The 22972-nt window shown below is 44.2% G+C and overlaps 1 protein-coding gene across 4 annotated transcripts in view; it reads right to left on the bottom strand.

Moving 5' to 3' along the window:
* The window catches only part of REV3L (REV3 like, DNA directed polymerase zeta catalytic subunit), a 948974-nt gene that overhangs the window by 710623 nt on the left and 215379 nt on the right, over nt 1–22972 (bottom strand). For all 4 annotated transcript variants that reach the window (XM_069234598.1, XM_069234599.1, XM_069234600.1 and 1 more), the window contains exon 5: nt 3634–3730. In XM_069234598.1, the coding sequence (XP_069090699.1) occupies nt 3634–3730 (97 nt within the window). The remainder of the gene's footprint in view (nt 1–3633; nt 3731–22972) is intronic.

The following is a 22972-nucleotide window of genomic DNA, read 5'->3' as shown; positions in this document are numbered from 1 at the left end:
ATAATACTAGAAAAGATACAGGTGCATTAATACTTCTTCGAAAGGGTCCGACTAGCATTTAGATTCCAAGAGAGAAACATCACATGAGAGAAATGTGAAAATGGAACCAATGTTCCACATTCGAACATAGTCTACTTTTTCTCAACTGACTTGAAGGTGTAAGCCATTATTATTCTAAAATATTTATTTAGAATTTAGAAAAGATGGTGCATAAAGCTTTTATTTGTTACAGTTGACAAAGTTAGGTGCATTGCAAAATGTAAAAAGAACAATCTTGGGTAAGATATAGTAAAACATATTTAGATTACTAATTTGTTGAAATTTAAAATATTCATTCTTGCAGACTAAAAAAAGAAGAGGGAAAAGTCATTAAAAAAAACCTGATAACTTGGACCGATTGAGCATAAAGAGCATCAATCAGAATGCAATCTCAGACGGCTGTCAGGCCTGTTTCAGAATTAAGTTGTGTATCATAAGTGTCTTTTATACACAAAGTAATGTGTAACACCTCATTGGCTTTTGCAAACTGCAAATTGTGTCATTCTGGCGTCACCATCGTGTTTCCTGTTGGACATTATTGTCTTGTCTTCAGAACAAGGTAAAAAAGTCTAAATGTTGTTTTTCACAGATGCTGAGAAGGTTCTGTAGGGGTGATCTTAATATTCAGATCAAATATTTAAGAGATTTCTGCTCATACCCAGAGTCACGATTTTCTCATCAGCTTCACAGATATGGACTGAGAAAAAAAGATGCCATTTTCACAGATAAGTGAGAGTGCTCAAACAATGAATAAAGTCTCTCTCGTATTTTCACTACATCTTCTACAAAATGTCTTTGTTCCATGATCAGTTCTCTAGCTAGACTTAATTAGTTTATAAATCCTTGATGCTAAGGTTTCACCTGTATTTGTTTTTTGCAGTAACCGGATATTATCCGGGTCCCAACGAGTTGGGTTGCTTACAAAGTGATAATGCTATGGCAAAGTCCTTGTAAGAATCAACATTTTATTCCATGAATGTTATTGTAATTTGGCAAAGAAATGTAAAGTTGTGCAGATATGTTCCATATATATTTTTCCTCTTAAAATCCACAATTCCCACCACTGTGACCAGTGAGCAGATAAGTAATTAAAAAAAAATAAAAAAAAAAAAGAGCTGTCCCAAACGGTGCAGGACAGCTCAACAATATTGTTTTTAAAACATGGAGATAGATGTCAGTGTTTAAACCGAGTCACGTAAACAACACTTGATTTATAGGAGCATTTAGTAGGGAGTGGGAGAGGTTGTAAACCCAATCTGATTTCAGTTACTGGACAAGAATGCACAGTATATATGCAATGCACATAATGACATTCTGATAGATCAAGAGAAAAGACAAGTGGAGAAGGGAATGATATGCTACAAACAAAGGCATCAGAGGATTAAGAATCTTGAAATCTCTATAAGATATCGACTGAAGGTTGATTTCCCAACTGTAAAGCATTCATTTGCAAATTTTTAATTCATGATGAGATCATCCGATAGTTTAATTGAGTGAAAGTATCTAAATGGCATAAAAGTAATTTATGACAGTAACTCTGAAGTTAATTTTGGTTGTAAGCCCCTTTTTCTGACATATGGCACTTTACGATAGAAGAAAAGACCACAAAACAAATGGAGACAGAATTGTTAAGGAAGAAGGGGAGAACATAAGTCAAGAGATAAGAAAAGGGTGAGGTGCACAGATATAAAGATGGATGAAGCGATGGGCAAAGAAGAAAAGGAGGAGGAAAGAACAAATAATTGGACAAAAGAGAAAAGGAAAAAGAAGAGTCAAGTCAATTTATGGACCATTATGAAAAAATGAAAAAGAAAATAGGTATAGCATAGATGTTATGGTAAAGGCTATGTGTGTGATCACTGTAATTGGTGCAAAGTCTCATCAGAGTGAAAACCTACATTAATTTACTCTGCATAAAAAAAGCCCGATTCTAAATTTGCGTGCCAAAGGCTATCACAGCATTTTACGCAGGACTATGGAGTAACCATAAGTACTGCATAATCTAATATCTGATGCATAATTGCACATTGCAACAATAAAAATGTGTTTCTAGCGTAACGAGGTAAAAAGTATTTAAAAAGGTGCCTCACATGGTGCCACACAATGACAGAACCAACGCAAAAGTTAACTTGTTATCTTTTAGTAGTTGATTCCCGTAGTCAGTAGTAAAACAGATGCTAACGAAGGAAATAATTTGGCCAGTATTAATGTGTGTCAAAATGACGATGTATACATTTGAATGTGCTGCATAATTTGCCTTTTCCTGACGCTTAATTTAGCCAACTCTAACATGAAATTTGGTTCTCTAATGACACATTCTATTTATCCTGGCCTTAGAATCCAAGATATACCACACTGATGAGGCCCAACTAGGTTGAAACCAATCTGGGGTTGCCTGTGTTCCAGAACAAAGGGACAAAGAGAGAAAGAATGTTTGATAGATATTTTTTAAAGATATATCAAGAGGGCCATGGAATACTCAACATTAATTATATAGTGAACAGAACAAATAACTAACTGGATTCAAAATAACTTGTTCACAAGGTTAAATATCCCTTCTAAGAATAATGCAGCAATTCAGAGGACAATCTGTAGCAAAACCATATCTGCGGACAAGATTAGGACAAAATGCACTGCAACATTTCCATTTCATGGTATCAGGTTTTAAACCACTTGCTACTACTGACTCTTCCACTGCAAGAAGACTTTGTGAGACTTAACAACAAAGTACAGCAGCCACCTACATTCAGATGCCTTCAAGTCTTTAGCATAGGAATGGTAGCTGAAATGTCATCCCTGGAGGATCCTTAACCAAATAACAGGGATGCTGAGACAACAATGGGGCTCTTTAGAAAGTAGCACAGTGGTCACAGGAGGGGCAAAAATTAAAAGTCCTACCTCCACCCACTAATTCCTGTCTGTCAGAAATTACAATCCAGGTCCACACTGAGACTCATCCCCGCTGTTGCCAGTTATTGAGTACTTACTTGTGCAACTGGATAAGCAACTTATTTGATAAGAAACTTAAATGGCGACTCCGATAAAATGCTGAATTACCACCCAGGACTGAATTAAGGTTAAAGAAGAGTTCTAGCTCATACAGATATATATTTGTGAGAGTCTTACAAAGACGTGTGTCATCGGATCCATACCAAGTACACAAGCTTCGTAAAAGGATAAGGAGTGGATGATATACAAAACAGTTCAGACATGCATGAAGCAACCTTCCTTCAAGAAAGCAACACAATGAAATCAAAACCAAATCCGCTTTAACAATGAAAACTTTTTGAAACTACAAATGGACATCAATTAGGCAATACAAATAGATGTTAACAGGATCCTTGCTTGCAAGAAAAAATATGCCTGACCCCTACATGGAAAAAAATGCTCATTTCACAAAAGAAGAGGTGATTGCATAGGACTCAAGACAGGAATTTCAGCTAGCATTAGAGCCCCTTAAAGAAAGATAAGTATTTCGAAGGTGACATACTGAAGGCTCTTGAAAGTCAGATAATCACATTAGATATTTGGTAGCAGCACAGTTAGGTTTGTATAAGACCAGTGATTTTTCAGAACACTCCACAATACACTGACCTTGGTATTTCATCCTCCTCCCATCGAAAAAAGGTACTGTTGAAGGACGTTTCGTGCAAATGATCTTTGTGACATCCAGTTCCTGCTACTTCGTCACCTGTTCATAAAAATCATAAGGAGTCAGAATAAAAAAATGCATCAAAGTGTCATTTATGCTTAAGAACAAAACTGGAACGAGTAATTCATTAAGCAGGTGTGGCTGCGTGTGACATCATAGTCCATGCACACACTCTTTAATTTGAAAAGCTTGGGGTGCTTCCAAAATAGCTTCTTCGGAGCATGTCAATATCTCACTCATTTAAGAGTGATTTTTTATTTTTTTTTAATAGCCATTATATAGTGCATGAGGCATTCCAAATAAGACAATCAGGCTATAAATTAAAAGACCAAGTGAGGGAGACTTATTCACATTCAAAATACCCTCTCAAAAAAATTGAAATGAACTAAAATAATTACAATTTCAGAAATCGCAGGAGACTGAAATACACACAACATACACAGAAAAAACTGGGTCATCAGTAAGAGCAAATTAGATCAGGCCAGTAAATATTTCACACTTGCAAAAATGGAAAACAGGAAGTACAAAAAAAAAAAAAAAAAAAAAAATGTCTTGCAATATGTATGTACGGGTGTCCATTGACCTCGGATCCATTTCTGACATTAAATACTTGAGCAGAAAAATGTGTGTGCTTTAATTTATTCCCAAAAAGCATCTGGAAAGGAAGGGCGCTTAAATCAACAAACATGATATTATATTTGCTGTGCTGTCATAACCTTAAATGAAAAAGAATACAAGATGTATTCCATATGTTTTACAAACAAATTCCCATTGGAAAACCGGAGAAAGCAGATGTTTTTTGATTTCAGGTGAACAAGAGATGCCTTCTTATACAGCTCCATTTGAAGATGCACGTCTTGGGGGTTCATGATAACAGTGGTGGGAGGCAAGATTTACTATTTCTATGAATGAGCCAAAATAACTAATGTCTGCACAAAGTTTCATGGAGCTGATAATTAACGTTTTGGCTAGTTGTTGACAGTGGTCAACTTTGCCCGCAGAAGTACATTCTTGCAAAAATGTTCTATGTAAGACTTTTTCTGCAGAAACTTTGCCTTGGAAGAAAATTCATGCTAAGTGAGTTTTCGACGTTCCTGTTCTTTCAGCAAAAACATACATGTTTAAAAGATTTTAGCCAATGATTTTCCTTAAACTTTGCAATATTTATAAACTAAACGAAGATTGGAAAGTGTTGGGGGAAAAAAACTCCCTTAATGACCTAAAGAAGCATTCTAACAATAAATCTTTTAAAAGATCGACAGGCAGAGGCAGACTTGTGGGGTCATATTTTGAAGAAATGGACTTCACTTGCACAGAAGCTTACAATGCATTTGACCATTCGTTAATGCACTTGCAGCTTCAGACTGACAAATTAATTCCATTGGTGGTCTTTTCTAACAGTAGAACAGATTACTGTATGCACGTTGACAATTACTAACAATTTTAGTGTAAATCTTGCTTGGGAAACTGATAGAATTCCTACTCATCTTGAAAAGGATTTTTCCTTGCCAATAGTACGGAGTTTCACTACAAAAAAACACAAAGCATCTTCATTTTAAACGGCAAAACTCATCCCCACTATGAGCCCACGGAAGGCCTTACTGATAATCCACCTGACAAAACTACCTGCCTTTTGTTCACATTCGGGAGAACTAAAGAACTCTTATCTAACTACGAATTCCTCACCTTTGGAACATCCCCTTGTGCTGTAGGGTATCTGGAGAATTTCAACGGCAGTGCTCCCACGCACCGCCAGGTGGAGTCATGTAGTTTCACATAGTTTTTTTTTAATCATTCTAGACATGACAGAACAGAGCTCCACAGAAACCCCAAACCTGCTGTTAGCATCAGTTTCTTTCCTCTTTCCTTTTCAACGCTTTCACATGTAAAATGTAAGGCAATTATTGACAACTGTGTGCTGATTTCTAACTTGGAACTTTTGGGAGTTAGAGGCCACTCTACAGAATAGAGAGGTGGGTGGGAAGTGAACAATCTATAATTAGATACAGTATCCACAAGATAGATCATTACCAAAGGTAAATAACTTGTTCTTCTGATGGCTACTTCTAACTACAGATTCCTCCCCTTTAGTACAGATACCAAAGCAGAACTTCCCAAGGATGATGGCCTGGGGAGTGGATTCAAACCAGAAAGTCCTGCAGGTCACAGCAAACACAGTGACTTAATTGTCACATTTGGCTGTACTGGAAATAGTGCTTCATGAACATATGTATCGATGTCCACAGAGCAGCGTGGCAAATATCAAGAAAAGGCAGCCCTCACACCAATGCTATAATAGTTTCCTTGGCTCTGGTGGCTTAGGCCTTCAGAGTGCTACTTTTTGGCAGTGCATCACAGAATTTAATGCAGGAGTATAGCCACACTGAAATGGTCCTCTCTCTTCCTGCATGCCTTTGCACCTGAGAAGCCCCTAAAGAGCTCATTTTCTACCAGACGATACTTCCTCTGGATGATGTATGGCTCAATGCTCTCTTTGGATCAAGACAATGGTACATCTTCTCCTCGTTCAAGGGATCAGGTGGGACAAAGAATGCTGGCAAGACAACAGATTGGCCAACATGAAATGGTGTCACAATCTTAAAGAGGAAAGCAGCCCAAGTCCTTAACATCCACTTATCTGGAAAGAAGGCAATGTACAGATTTTTGGAATGACAACACCTGCAGCACACTCACACAGCGTGTGCAAACAAGATGGCATTAATAAAGACTGTTTTCAGAGTTAAGAGTCTTAAGGAGTGGCTGTGCATTGAAAAATAGGGAGTGCACATAAGGAATGTCAAGATCTGATCAGGAACCCACTGCGCCATCACAAATGATCTAGGAGGAAACTTCTATTAAACTTTGAATGAAACACATTATAGCCAGTAACTGAAACAAGGATGGTTGGTTGCTAAATGCAAAAAGGCCAAAAGGGCCAATAATTAACTTATCATTGTGCCCACTTCCAGGCCTTGCTGGACTAAGGAGAGAAGAAAAAAAATGATCAGAAAGTTTGGCCTGTATGAGGGCCGGTGGTTCGGGCAAAACACCAGACAATACATTTGTCCTGGCACTCAGCATATTTGGACTTCATAGATGTGTACCTGGCAGGTCAGCAATTCAAACACATTCAACTACGGCTGTTCAGCCTCCATGCCTCGAGGTGTAAATTAATGAGATTCACATCGAGGAATGTCTTGTTTTGAGACTAGAGGTTTTCACATGATGGAAGCCTGATCATAGGGCAAATGTTCAGGTTCGAAAACTCTGGGTATCACAATCTCTTTGCTCAGTCGGGGTAATCAAGACGACTTATGTAAGGTTGGTCTTCATAATCTTCAGAACTTGAAGGCAAAGAGGCATTTGTGAGGCGTACAGCAGTCTCTCTACAGACTAAATTCACCTACTAACCAACGCCTTAGAGGAAGCTCCTTAGTGCAGAAATGTGGACACTGCACACTCTCAAAAATGGTAAACTGATCTAACTAGGGCTCCCCTCAATGGCCCAGAAACCTTGAACCACCTTGGAATTAAGATGCCACTCATGATCTGCCAAATGTCACCTGCACAGTTGATCCCACTCTGGCATTCAGGGGCCCTGCCAGGTAGTTAGTGACCAGGACGATATTCTATGGTTGCAGTCATCACTAAAGGTACAGAGCCTCTGGGTGTTGTTTGTGAGAGCCTGCACCAGCTTTCCAATGATTGACAATAGGAAGGTTTTGAGGGCCAAACAGATTATTCAAAGCTCCAGCAGACTGATGTGGAGCATGCTCGCCATACGAGACCAGAGGTCTCTAATCTCCTCCTTTCCAACTCAACAGCGACACATCTATTACTGTGAGCTCTGGGTGGGGAAAGGAGGGTGGCCTGGCCCGTCAGATTGGCATCAGACAGCCAGGGAGGTAATGCTGTATCTTGACTCCCACTAACCTTGCATGTACCACAGAGGACAACCTAAAGCAGCAGCGACTGCTGTAGAGCAAACAAAATTGGAAAACTGCTGGCCCTGCTGCCCCATGCAGTGTCTGTTGGAGCTGCGACCATGGCCCGGATAGGACTGGGCTGTCTGCAGTGCCACTGCATGGAAAGCCTTATGCTGTCTATAGGCCAATGCCTGGGAATAACGTCTGAATTTCCTAAACTGATGAGGAAACTGTTTCGTTAATGTCAGTAACCACTGCAATTGTGCAGTGGCTCAGTTTACTTTAAATCTGTCTAGCACTTAGTCCACCTTCTCTTCAAAATGTCTGGACCCATTATAGAGCATTCAACATCATTCACATGTGCCTTACAAGGAAGAGACTGGGGCCAACCACCCTTCCAAGCTAATCAGTAGCATCCAAGCCTGTACGGATTACGGACCTCACTCCATTCTGTCCATTGCGTATTGTATGAGCCAGAGAAATTCTGAAGTCCTCCAGAGTCACCGGCAAGATCTCGCTTCACATGTTCCACTCAGCATGCATGCACCTGCCGGATAAACTTCATTTATGGACCTTAAGACCAGTCTGTGGACAAAAAAACATTTGCTTATGAAAAGCATCAATCTTTTTGGATATCTTATCTGTAGCTGAAGGACTTGTCAGGAAGGAATCAGAACTGCTCTTACTACTTCAGGCTACACAAAGAGGCTCTCCAGTGGAAGAGAATAAAGGGTTTTTAAATATATATATGCAACAATTGAAAGCATGCAAAAACAGTAAAAGTGTGAAAAATACATGTCACATAGTAAGGAACAAAAACTACTAAAATGTTCATTGTTTGCACATCTTATTTTTAACCAGTCCTTGCAAAAAGATACTTGGGTAGTACAATTCATCTAGTAAAAAAAGTATATAGTTGAACATCTAAGGGCTTTCAGGAATGAAGATAAATCATATCCAGTAGCTAGGCACTTTAAAGCGTGATACCACAGTAAAGCTGCATTTCTGCGATATGTTGAAGAAACTAAGTGTGCAAAGACTTTATAGAGGGAGAACAGAATTGTGTCTGAGAAGATTAGAGTCCAGTTACACCATGGAGATCTTGAAAAAAAAAAAAAAGTATAAAAGTATAAGCCTCCACACTAAACATCGAAGTACACCTTGCTGTGCAGTTATGAACTTGACATTGTAAACCCAATGAACTCAGGAACTGCAAAAACAAGAGAAAGACTTGGCTGTAAGCTGTGTTAAGATTAACTGACTACACCTTACCCCTAATAAAGCCTTTACAAATGCTCTTTTTTAATTTCTATATAAGGATTTTAGGTTTACTTTAGATAATTGTTGTTACTTCACAGATCCTATGGTCAAGGATGCAGCAGAAAGTGTTTGAATGGCTGATCATCAGGTAGGAGATAAGACTTCTGTCTTGTTGTGCCTACTTTGGCATCACTGACATTACATTGCACCTTCTTAATAATTACGCAATAACAATGAATACTGATCATGCATCATACACTGATTTACAAAAGAATACTTTTGTTTTGTAAACATTCTGCAGAATGTTCTAAGTAGATGATTACTGGTCAGAAGATACAACTGTGTACTCATGTTTTGTGTGCACTGGGGATACACTAAAGATATTGATAATGGTCCACCTACAATCATAATGCAATGTCAAATTACTGATGTACCATCTTTACAAATAGCTGTTGGCCTGAATTTACATCAGCTAAGAGCCGTGTTGTTTACCATAAGCAGGAACTGTGTGGAGGTAGAAAGTGAGGAAGGGAAACTGTGTTGTTTAACATGATCAAGATCCTCTCAATCAAAATGCATCGATGTAGCAAATGGTACAGCAATAAACCTTTGTGGCAATGGTGAAGCGTATTTTGCTTGCATGGTGACTGTGTTGCAGAATCGTAAGGGTGAGACTTGCATCCTCAAGCAAATACTATCCATTTCGGGGCTGGTAGACTCAGCAGCAAGGTAAATTGAACATTACATAAATATATTAAACATTAGCACTCCGAGGAACTGGAATTACATTGAACTGTTAATTTTAAGCTACTGTGTATTAAATGTTGTCATGGATTGTTGCTATATATGTTTATATAGCTCATCTTTTGTGTAGGAACACAAATGGAATGACATTGATCCCTTGCCGAAATCCATTTGTGATATCCCCACATCTTATTCTGAGACACCTTCTGTATAGCTAGCTATATTCCGGGTGGAACATGTTTGTTAGTATTTATCTTCTGATTTTTTTGAGGTTTACTTCTTTATGTCTTGTACATCTGCACACAACCTATCTTGGGTATTGTGGATTTTGTACAAGGCAGCAATCTGTCTGATGTGAATCTTCCTCTTTAATAAACCTTGGTCTAACTACCAAGGTTGGTTCAACACCCGGAAAGGAATGTCCTTGTCCATAAGGCATCAACAGCTGGATTGCGCAAGTGTGGACATCTTCATTTGATTTGTGTAGGATGTGTATCTGCAAAGAATCCAGACCTTTAACTGTATCAGTTTCCTTGGTAACTTGCAAGAATTTTACAGACTGAACTCCCAAGTAACGCCCACTACTGCAGACCCACTGAAAAGTCATGCCTTTACTGTAGCTCTAACTCCATTTCTTGAAAAGTGATGAACGTATCTTGACGGCTATTCAATAAATAGGTGCCTAAATTTCAATACACAAGTGTAGTTGGCTTGGTGCATTGTAACTGCTTTTATAAGGAAAATGTGCCTTCTACACTATATTAAGCACTTTCTCTCAATTTTACTTGGAATGAAAGTGCATGAATTATTTAATTTTGTTAAGTTAGCCTTGTTGATGTGACTTCTTTTTCACACTCCTACAAGCTCAAGCAGTCAATAGGCCTGAATTTCATACAGGATAATCTATTAAGTTGTGGAGTGTTCATTTCCATTTATCTTCAAAATATGTATAAACTGGGAGCAAAGAATGACTGCAGTGAGGTAGAAGCAAAAGCTTCTCTGTGAGACTTGCACCATTTCAAATATTCCCTCTAATATTAATGGTCGTTATAGCTCTTTGTATGACTGCTCAAAAGCCTTGTGAAAATGACATACTGGAAATACTCTCCTAATAAGATCGTCTGCTAGGGTTCCCTTTACCATACATTTATTTCGGTCCTCTCAGAGTATGACTATTATGAAGGAGAATGGGCAACGTTTATGAATATAAATTTCACTTTACAGTGAAGAAAATATGCTATGAAGTTATTTATTTTTTCTCAACTACAGCTTTTCACCAGACAGCAACTGCAGAACAGCAAATGTCTCAATGCCGAAATGATTTTGCCCTAAAGTATGAGGATATTGATGGGAGTGTTTCTGTTTCAATTTTATGAAATAGTAATTACAAACTTTAAAATATTTGAAACATGAAGGCAAGTTCCCTTTAACCCAGAGATTTTGGCATGAAAATCCCAGTGTGGACCTCAGGCTTTTGGAAGACTCACATAGAAGGTTACCTTTTTATATGAATGACCAAACTGTGTAAAACACTCTCCGAACAGAAAAGCTTATAGCTAACACGGAATTTTACAGATTGATATAGTCATGCTTGCCACCACCTTCCGTATGATTCACTTCCCTTAGTCTTGGACAACTTAATGACTTGTCCTCTAAAAGAAGGAGCCAAGAAAGCTAAACGTACGGTGAGGCACTGGTATCATACTGATGAAAGGTTTATAACCACCAGCAAAAGATACATTCAAAGGCATCATCAATACAACAGTGGTATGCACATATAAAGTGCAAGCCTATCAACCTCACACTCCTGCGCGACACAAATATATCCATGCGCAGTGCCAAATGAGAAGCAACAAAAACGGAGAACCCTTCTGGCACTAATGCACAAAATCACATGTTGCCGATGTAGGTTCCACAAACCTATACTGTGCCAACCAAGGACACAAGCCCCTGTTTGCAACAAAGTGGCAAATACTAAAAAGTGCTTGGGACCACAACTGTGCAACATATGAAAATACAGAACGTTGGAGGAAAGCCATGTGGGTTTTCAAAAATCACAAACCCAAGACAATTTGAGGCTTCAGAGCAAACTTCTCACTTTAGGCTCCATAGATACTAAACGTTTGTTCTATTTTGAAGTCGCACATACAGAACAGCTTCTGGTTGTTATGAGGTGAAAGCCCTTTTGGACCACGCTAAAGAGTACCTGTTGCTTACCACTGGTTGTCTTTATTATGCCTCTCACTTTCTTTTTTCTCGTTCAAAGGCTTGCCTTCCTCCTCTTGTGTTTATCTGTACCATGGAGCATAGCCTCTTTACCATCCTCTGATCGCTTCACCTACATCCTTCCCTGTTCACGAAACAGGGAATTACTTTTTTTTCCTTTGTCTTTCAGCACTCCGTGAGTCTGTGTGTATTTTCTAGATCTCTCCCTGCACATCCCCACTTTCCATGTCACCCCTCTCAACTTCCTTTCTCCCTTGTGCGGCTGTTTTGCTCAATGCTGCCCCCACCATATGCACTCCATGATACTCCGTTTTCCTTCACCACAGCTTTTCTTTTCTAATTAATTCTCACTTCCCCCATACTATGGCCTAAAGCCCAAGGATGCACCTCCCACCCAAACTCTGTTGAATGCCTCTAACTGCTCCTTCATTGCTCGTGCTCCTCCTTGTGGTCCTTAAAATGATTTCCTTTTTTTTCAGGATTAAAAAAAAAAGTTTGAGGACCAGTCACCTCACATTTGCTGTGAGGCCACTCCCTTGTAAGAAATGGGATAGCTCGCAAGTGAAAGTTAGTGGTGTCTGCCATCTTGGATCAGTAAATAATTAAAATTAAAGAGAACAGTGCATTATTTAGTAGACACACACAGATGTCATTATCCATGCGTTGGACAGACATGATGTCATTAAGCATACTCACTCATGCGCACCTCGCAACACTCCATCTTTTTTTTAATCTCATTGCCAATACTGTATATCATGGCTAAAAAGCATTTTGCGGACGCAGCACAGCCTGGTCAAAAAGCCAGGTATAGCCAACAGTTCACAAAGGCTTGAAATATTGTCTTTATCAACACTTCTTGACAAGCATTGGCAAGGCCAATAGTCTCACCTATGCAAGAGCTACTGGCACTGTCAATATCTGTTAGCCATTTTGTACAGTAGCACAGCTGAAAGTTGTGGAAAAATAGCACTGTGCTAAATTATATTGCTATGGAAAAAGCGCTATGAAGTGGCAGCACTGGCATGTTGTACCGCCTTTTTTTCTCCTTTCAGCCATGCTGCACCGCAGCCAAGCTACAGTACAACATGGTTAAAAGATATTGACAAAGCCAACAGCTCTTGCACAGGCCAGACCTATTGACATTGCCAATGCTTGTTTTTATTGCTGGACATGCAACACAGAGGGAAGGAATGTTTTGGGGGCAGCAGGACAATGAAGCTGGTGGAAATGCAAATTGAAGATTATTGGGTAGACAATGGAAAATATTTTGTTCCTGGCACTAGGAATCCTGTGTTTACATGCAATCTATGAGCATTATTAATCCTTAAAGGCAAACATGTCAGTTGAGCATAAGTTGCAATAGTGCAAAATATGTTTTTGGATCTAGTATGTTGATCTCTTCACTCAAACTAAGTGGCTAGTAAATTAGTTTCCCCGTCACGGTGTCCCTTGGATCTTGTGCAAATTGCGCTGGCCTGGAGCATTTGACAACCATTTGTCATTTATCTGGATGTGACTTTTTTGTGTGTATTATTTTAGGTGCTTAGAAGGAATCAAATCGCTTCCTGGATCAAATCAAAGCCTGGAAATGTCAAGCTTGGAGTTTATATTGTGTGTAATTGCAGTGATCTTTGTCTGTCTTATTTGTCTTGCAAATAAAATAATTTGAACTTTATCACATTTATGACCCTCAGCCTTTGAACAAATGGTTGGCCTGGGGAGCAGTCAGCCACATATCTACTAAGTCGGCCATGTCAAGGGTTAAATTCGCAGAGTTCTTGCTTAGTAGCAAAGAGCACTTCACATGCGGAGATACTGTGGTCAAGTAGATAAAAGTTAGGGGGAAGCGCTATGACACGGTGGCCGTGTCATGGCACTTTTTGTTTGTTTATTATGGAAGGAGTGCGGATCAGTCTGCAACACGGAGGGATAAAGGGGGAGGGATAAACGGGTAGGGATGCACATATTGGTGAAGGCAGTATAGCCTGGGAGCAGCACAGACAACTAAGGCTGGTAGAGACGGGCTGGCATAGGCAACAACAAGTACATCAACAGAGGGCGCATGAGCGAAAACAAGACGAGGGAGAGAAGGACACAGAGTTGTTCTGATGAAAAGTCGCACTTTGGTACAGTGCTTATGCGCAGATTTCATTTTGCACCATCATTCAGCAGCAAACAACATCCACAAGTGATAGAAATTAGGCAGTTTTAGAGCTGCTGTTTGTGTGAGAGGCAGGCCTGCTGATGCTGCTCTGCTTTTGATCTCGGATTTACAGTTCCCGATTGACTTCATGAGCTCCAGAGTGTTGTAAAGGCATCAAGGCCAGGAATGCCTGAATAATGAAACACTCCTCCAAAGTCATTAGGCTGCTAACCCAATTTGAAACAAGCATTTGCAATGCAACAGGCCTCACATTTGTGAGAGTTAGAGCTATTGGCATTGTAAATGACAATGGTCCTCATTATGAACCTGGCAGTGAGTGATGAAGTGGCGGTAATACCGCCAACAGGCTGGCGGAAACTTCTGCCAAATTATGACCAAGGCGGTGATAACTCCAATAGACAGCCAATGTACCACACCAACCGCCACGGCGGAAACAACATTCACCACAGTGGCAGCCAACAACAGCAAGGCGGGAGACAAGGTACCACCCACCATATTAAGACACACAAAACCGCCACCTTTTCCGGGGCAGTACCGCCAACAAAAGCCTGGCGGAAATAGAGCTGAGAAGTGAAAGTACTCACCATTGGAGACACAGGGAAGAATCACAGTGCCATGGAACCCGAACTGCAAATTTTCCTGATGATCTTCTATGTTATGCCTCACCTGGAACACCAATGCCATTGAAGACGACGACGGTGAGTACATATGTCTATAAAGGGCCAATGCCCAGCCCAAAGTCATAAGGGCACACAAGGCCACAGCCCAAGACCCTGACTTGTATCCTGACACATCCGGAGAGAACACTGCAGCGGCATCATTTTGCAAGTGGGAAGGCACTTCAGAGGGATGGTGGGCACCTCAGCCGAGTATGGGAACGTCCCCACTGGTTCTGGATGGGGCTCCATGCCCATTGCTTTGTCCTGGGGAGTGCAAGGCCACAGTCTCTGGAATGGGTGACTTGCCCACTGGTTCTGGAGGGGGCAGCCAGCACAGAAGCCCCTGGAGGGTGGCCTACATGGCGTCTGCTGGCGCTGACGGCTGCACTGTGGTGGTGTTTGGAGGAGCCTCCTGAGCAGCCTCTGCACTGTCCAATGGCTGCACTGTGGTGGTGGTTGGAGGAACCTCCTGGGCAGCCTTTGCACTGTCCGATGGCTGCATTGTGGGATTGGTTGGAAGTGCCTCCTGGGCAGCCTCTGCGCTCACTGATGACAGCACTTCCACAGCTGGCGGTGGGGGGCCCGTGACAGCTGGTGGTGGTGGCTGTGTCAGCCTGACAGCTTCCTCTGGCATAGAGTGCCTCGTCTCCTCCTGTACTTGGGTCGTGGATCCCTTACCCTTCCTGGTAGGGGTGGATGGGCTCTTCCCCTCTCTGCCTGGTGGAGCAAGCTCCTTCCCCTTCTTCCCTGGTGGTGAAGGCCCCTTCCCCTTCTTCCCTGGTGGTGAAGCCCCCTTCACACTCCTCCCTGGTGGTGAAGCCCCCTTCACACTCTTCCCTGGTGGTGAAGCCCCCTTCACACTCTTCCCTGGTGGTGAAGCCCCCTTCACACTCTTCCCTGGTGGTGAAGCCCCCTTCACACTCTTCCCTGGTGGTGAAGCCCCCTTCACACTCTTCCCTGGTGGTGAAGCCCCCTTCACACTCTTCCCTGGTGGTGAAGCCCCCTTCACACTCTTCCCTGGTGGTGAAGCCCCCTTCACACTCTTCCCTGGTGGTGAAGGCCCCTTCACACTCTTCCCTGGTGGTGAAGGCCCCTTCACACTCTTCCCTGGTGGTGAAGGCCCCTTCACACTCTTCCCTGGTGGTGAAGGCCCCTTCACACTCTTCCCTGGTGGTGAAGGCCCCTTCACACTCTTCCCTAGTGGAAAGGAAAAGCTTTTTAGGGAACGATGAGGGAGTGGTTGTTGGAGGTGTATGTCTGCTGGACTAGGGTGCAGGTGCATCAGCTGTGTGCTGATGTGAGGTGGGAGGCTGTTGGATGTGTGAATGCTTGCATTTGGGAGTGGGGGGACAGATGGTGGGAGAGGACACAGGGGACGCGTGCATTGCTGTTGTGGAGGTGTCTGCCAGTGAGGTGTGTGTTCTGCTTGGTGTGGTGATGCTGATAGTGGATGTAGGTATAGTGTATGCAAGTGTGAGTGTGGATGTGACTTTGAGGGAGGTGGTGGAGGGGGAGGATGGGGAGACAGTGGATGTAATCGTGTCTGCAACTGTCTGGTGTTTGTGTGAGTGCCTGTGGGATGAAGTGTGGTGCTTGTGTTTGCCTGTGCCACTCGTGTGATGCCTTGTGTGCATGCTTATCTGCATGTGTGTGCCTGGGATGGGTTGGGGTTGAGGGGAGTGGGACTGGGAAGTGGTAGTTGGAGGGGGGACGGTAGAAACAGGGACAATTGCTGCCATCAGGGAGGAGGCCAGAGCCTGAATCGATCTCTGTTGGGATGCCAATCCACTGTGAATGCCCTCCAGGAATGCATTGCATTGCTGCATCTGGGATGCCAGCCCCGGGATGGCATTCACAATGGTTGATTGCCCTACAGAGATGGAAGGCAGGAGGTCAATAGCCTCCTCACTCAGGGCAGCAGGGCTCACTGAGGCAGGGCCTGAGGTGAAGGAGATGCCCACCCTCCTGGGTGAGCGGGCACAGGCAACTCGCTGCTTGGCTACTGGGAGGGTGGTGCCGGTGTGGGGGTGGCGGCTGTACCTGCAGCTGGGGTAGTCACAGAGGTGTCTGCCAACACCAGGGAGCTCCCATCGGAGGAGGTATCTGAGTCTGTGTCGTCTCCTCCTGTCTCCGCCATGGTGCTCCCCTCGCCCTCCGTCCTACTGGTTCCCTTGGCATCTGTGGACTCTGCCTTCAGGGTCGCGTGGGATGCAGCTCCCTCTGTCGCCAGTGCCCCTGCTCCTGCTCCTCTGCCAGATGATGCTAATACACACAAGGACAGGATGACAGAACAAAAAAAAGAGGGGGGGGGGGAAGAGAGACAAAGGAATCACTGGGTACATTACTGCACCAACACCACCGTTGGCGTACACAGCACTCTCGCACACGCGGAACAGGCCTAAGCAATATGCATTGCACTACCAGTGATATGGCTAGTCACCAAGGCATGATGAGGAGTAGACATCAACTGCAGCACACCTGAGACCCACGATGCCCTGCCTGAAAGTGACTACTAACAGTCTAGGTTATCTGTATTTTACATGCAACCATTACCCTAGAAATGAAACCCACTGCAATGCCTGGCCTGACCTTAGGGGCACCCACTAACACACAACCATCACCCGGATACCACCCCACCAGCCAAAATATGTAATGATACCCACTGTACTCATCCCCTTGTGGCTGCTGTGAATCCCTCAAGAGCCTATCCAGCTCAGGGTACGCCACCGCCAGTATGCGGGCCTTCCTCATTGGGAGGCCATCCCCAGCTGCACCTCTGCAGTCTTCCGTGCCCAGTGTCTCATGTCCTCCCACCGTTTCAGACAGTGGGTGCTCCGCCTGCCATAGACCCCCAGCGACCGCACGTCCTTGGCGATGGCACACCATAATCCCTTCATTGGATGGGCGCTGACCAGCAAAGACAATAAAGACAGGAGAACATCATTACACTAACAGTCCAGCCTGTCAAACACATGGCCCAGCATACCCGTTTCCATCACAAATGGCGCACACACATTGCCCAGCACACAACATGTCCACCACCAACAGATAATCCCCTCCCCTTACACAATGCCTTCACACATATCTCCATGCATCCATGCCACATGCATTGTGCCCACAGAGTACTCACCTGTTGGTCTGGAGGCCTGTACTCCGTAGGGCCCAATATTATCCAATGAGGAATTGCACGGCGGTGCACGACCGCCTAACGCCACGACACCAAACGTCGCTGGAATTACCTCACTTCAACTTGTCCCTCCACACAGGACACGCGGTCGCCATTTCGGGGGAGGGGGGATGAACAGGCCTATCGAGAATTGCTGCGTCACAGGATAAATAGGCACATACTTGGAAATTTTCACTGTCCCAATACATAAGTGCACAATGTGGACTGCTATTGTGGTTTAGTTGTTCAAACTGTGACAGCCTACTCACTCTTGTGTCCTTTATATACCTACTGCTGCGGATGAAAAGGAGATGGAGATATACCCTCATGTACGGACCCCTGGTGGACTTAGCTACAGTGGAGGACAGGCACATTATACTCACCTATTGACTGGACAGGGCACAATCACAGAGCTTTGTGCCCAGTTGGGGCTAGACCTGATCTCATCTATCCGTCATCCAACTGGGATTCCCCCCCCCCCCTCTTGTGCAAGTGCTATCAGTTCTCCATTTCTTGGCAACTGGTTCTTTCCAAGTGACAGTGGGCTTGGCAGCAGGAATGTCTCAGCCAATGTTCTCAATCGTGCTGGCAAGAGTGGTGTCTGCCCCGGTAAAAAACATGTGCAGCTACATATCTTTCCCTCAGGTGGAAGATCTGGCCACTGTGAAGGCCGGATTCTATGTAATGGGACATATCCCCAATATTATTGGGGCGGTTGACGGGACACATATTGCATTTGTACCCCCCGCCAGAATGAACAGGTGTACAGGAATCGTAAGAGTTTCCACTCCATGAATGTGCAGATGGTGTGCCTGGCGGACAAGTTCATCTCCCTCATCAATGATAAATATCCTGGGTCGGTGCATGATGCCTTTGTCCTGAGGAATAACAGCATCCCAAATGTGATGGCCCAACTACAGAGGCACAGGGTGTGGCTTATAGGTGAGCCTTGGTCCCCACCCGGTGTATGTTAGTGTATGCCTATGATGTTAACCTCACAGGATACTGTGTGGCTGAATGTTGTACCTCACTATTTGCAGGTGACTCTGGCTACCCAAACCTATCGTGGCTGCTGACCACTGTGAGGAATGCCAGGACAAGGGCTGAGAAACGTTATAGTGAGGCACATGGGTGAACCAAAAGGATCATTGAGAGGACCTTTAGCCTCCTGAAGGCCAGGATCAGGTGCCTCCATCTGATAGGTGGATCCCTGTGCTACTCACCCGAGAAGGTCTGCCAGACATTAGGGGCATGCTGCATGTTGTACAACCTGGCCCTCAGACACCATGTCCCTTTTCTGCAGGAGGCGAAGACTGGAAATGCCCCTGTAGATGCAGTGGACAGTGAGGATGAGCAGGCAGAGGATGAGGATGTGGACAACAGAACATCAGTTATCCGTCAGTACTTCCAATGACACACAGGTGAGACAGTGCAACTCCACATTTCTATGACTATTGGTGTATTTTGTATGGCCGTGGCATGATGGCATTAACCACTTTTTACCTCTACTTATTGTCACCTATGGATTATCATTTTACAGATGTTGGTGATATGACAACAATGTCCTGATGCGATCACTACAGCCAGCTACAGATCATTATTTCTATGCTCTCACAAAGTACAGTTCATTTGCAATGGATGTAGCGGTTTCCATTAATACAAATGTTCAATACATGAAATACTAGTAGTCGAGTTTTGTCCAAGGGTGTTTATTGTAGTGCTAAGAAATTGAGGGGAAAGTACAATGGAATGGGGTGATGATGGAGGAAAGTCCAGGGTATTGTTCCAGTCTGTTTGTAGCACAGGTGCAGTGCCCAAGTGGACATAGAAAGGCGAGCAATGACAGTTCAAGGTGGACAAGGTGACAGAGTGGGACACAAGGGGGACAATCAGGAGAGTCTCATTTCCTGGCGGTGGTCTTGGCAAGTGTCTCTGACTTCTGTCTCGGTTGCAGGGAACGTTCACCTTCTGCAGAGGGAGGGGTGCTGGTGGCCTGTGGGTCCTGTGGCAGGGCCTCCTGCCCACTAGCGGCAGTGGAAGTGGAGGGCTGTTCAGTTGACTGGCTAGTGTTAGGGACCAGCTGGTGTGCTGTTGCCCCCATCATAATGTTGGCCTGGGGACAGAGGTTTGGGTACGCTGGGTGGGTGCTGTGGTGTTGGATCCTGATGGAGGAGGCTCTGTGGTGGTCTGTGATTGTGCTTGGATGACGGGCTGTCCAGTGGTCCCTGATGGGCCAGGTAGGTCCATCAGATCCTGAAGTCCAGAGTTACTGTCATCACTGGGGGCCTCTTCTGTTGGGGGACTGGATAGTGGTGGCACCTCCTCTCCACTGACATTGGCTGGGGTACCTGTGGGGATGTAAGTGATATATTATGCTTCAAGTGTATGACATTTGTACATCCCTGGCTTCCCCTCTATCGTTGGTGTTGCCCTGCCAGCTTTGCTTATTCAAAAAAACTAGATGATGGACGGAATGAAGAGCAAATCAAACATTCACCCCCAGTCAGAAAGATCTGGGTTTAATCCATCGTTTTTTTGCTCACCACGCCACCCCAGTTTGGACCCAACCATATGCAAATCAGTCTTGACCCTGTTCCTCATGGGAACAGTCCAGCCCGAACTGCCTAGCCAGGTCCTCCCTGGACCGGAAACAAGCATCCTAGGACCGGTTTCAGGGTATCACCCTTCATCAGCTAGGCTAGCTTGAATCCAGTGGCGCAGTGAGCACGGGACCCACGTCTGGGCATACCATTCCCACTTGGGGCGACAAATGGAAAAAGAACAGATGATGGACGAAATGCAGAGCAAATCAAACATTCGCCCCCAGTCACAAAGATCTGGGTTTAATCCATTGTTTTTTCACTTATCTCCCCCCCCAATACCATGCATTGGTATGGAATGCAGGGCTTGGCATTGGGGTTAGTGATATGTGTAGGTGCAGGGTGTGGGTTGGAGTGGAGTGATGGGAGTGGGTGTGAGATGGTATGTAGGTATTGGGGGGGGAGATAAGTGTTAAATGTTGACTTACCTGTCCCCAGTCGTCCGGCTACTCCAGCAAGTCCCTCAGGGTGCAGTATTGCCAGTACTTGCTCCTCCCATCCGGTGAGCTGTTGGGAAGGAGGTTGGGGTCCACCGCCAGTCATCTGTATGGCGAGCTGGTGTCTTGTTGCTATGGAACGTACCTTCCCCCGTAGGTTGTTCCACCTCTTCCTGATGTTGTCCCTTGTTCTTGGGTGCTCCATCTTCCTTGCAATGGAAATCTGCTGTACCTGAGTTCCAAAGAGCTGTGGCTCTACCCTGACAATTTTCCTCCACCATGACCCTTAACTCCTCCTCAGTGAAACAGGGGTGTCTTTGTGCTACCATGGGTGTTGTGTGATGGGTAATGTGGTGGGGTGTGTGATGTGGAGTGTGTGAGTGGTGTGTGTGTCTAGTTGTCTCTGTGCTCTTCTTCCCAGTCTCCTGGTAGCAACTGGTGTTCGTAAGGGGTTGTGGGTAATATGGGTGTGTGATTTATAGTGGAGTGGATGTGTGGGTGTTTGGTATTGGCCAATGTGGTGTTTTGTATGTGGGTGTCCATTCTGAGCGTGGTAGTATGTACCGTCAATGGGTTACCGCCGTTGAATGTCAGCTGTGGTGATTCGTGGGTCATAATGTGATAGACTTTGTTTTGTTGGCGTAACGGTATGGGTTTTGGGACCGCTACCTTATCAGTGACCTTTGGGCTGGCGGATTTGTGTATGTGGCTGTATTCTGTCCGATTGGTGTGTGTGTCATAATATTGTGAACGGATATCTGCCACCGCGGTGGTATGTTGGCGGCCATCAGAGTGGCGGTAAGCGGGATTTGCCGCCAATGTCATAATGAGGGTCATGTCTTTTACCTATGTGTTTTGGTTTGGAGTGCAGTGGATGTGTGTGGAGTGGAATTCTATGGATTGAATTAGAATTGTTAGTTGTGGAATTGTGTGTGGGTGTGTGTGGGTGTGTGCGTGTGGTGGAATTATGTGGCATAGTGAATAGATAGGTGCGAGAGCTGCACAGAATAGATAGAAAGGAAGATAGAGAGGGATAGGTAGTATGTGCACGAAGTGGTGAATGAGCTCCAGACAGAGGAGCAGAAAGTGTGTGAGAGAGAGAGAGAGAGAGAATGAAGGGGACAGCAGGCGATAGATGCATAAAGAGGGAGCTTCTGTGTACACAGAAGACACCCCAAGAACGAGGAGGAGAGCATGGGTTTGAGGGACAGAAATCTTGAAAAGGCAGTAGAAAGAAACTGTGCCGGAAGACCTGAAATTAACCATATGAGAGAGGCGAGAAGAGTGCACGAGAGGGAGAGAGTACGAAAGAGAGAGAGGGATGAGTGGGAACCAAATTAGAAAAAAGCTAGTGAAGAAAAGCACTATGATGTGGAAAGTCCTAGTGCTTTTTTAGGTTGAGCCTGGTCAGCGCACAAGTGAGGTCTCTCAACATGCTGTAATCTACATCTGTGGGCATGCAACATGCCCACCTCACACCCATCACTTTCAGTCGTTCCTTGGCCTACCTTTCAAAATTCTCTTGATATCGTAGGTAAATCCTTTACGTTTGGCCCACCTTGAGGTTGCTTTGTTACCGTCTTCGAGACTGACCCAGTTTCATGGATTATTGCAAGATTGGACATATACCTTAGTCCTCCTTCTATGTCTACACCTATGCTGGCTGAAGAGGGACGTTTCTTCTCTGCCTTATTTGCAGTACTGCCACAGTCCCTTGCTGTTTTCCCTACCCAGCGGACCTCAGATGGCTGGGCTTCAGTTGTGGGTCATGCCATGTCAGAGAAAGTAATGAGCCTGAGGATCCATATAAACTCTAAGCCCCGAAGTGTGTCTATTATTCACTTTCATTGCAGCCGTGGCATTTCAAAAACAAGCCTAATTGCTGCCCAATGGCAATATTAAAATGAAATTTGCTGGGTCCTCCACGGCCATGCCCTTTGCCATGTCTTCATGATTACCCCGGTAGACATTTCTCTGAAATGTTAGAGATATAGCTGTTGATGTTTTGGAAGAGTGTTTGCCAGGGGGCAGAGTGTGATCGACTGCAGCGAGAAGCAGCGCCGGTAAGTATGCTCATGCGCTGCCCCCACTGTGAAAAG

Source organism: Pleurodeles waltl, chromosome 5, assembly GCF_031143425.1.
Source record: "Pleurodeles waltl isolate 20211129_DDA chromosome 5, aPleWal1.hap1.20221129, whole genome shotgun sequence".
NCBI classification, from domain to species: Eukaryota; Metazoa; Chordata; class Amphibia; order Caudata; family Salamandridae; genus Pleurodeles; species Pleurodeles waltl.
The sequence above is the reverse complement of the archived record's forward strand: the minus strand, read 5'-3'. Positions and strand labels throughout refer to the sequence as shown.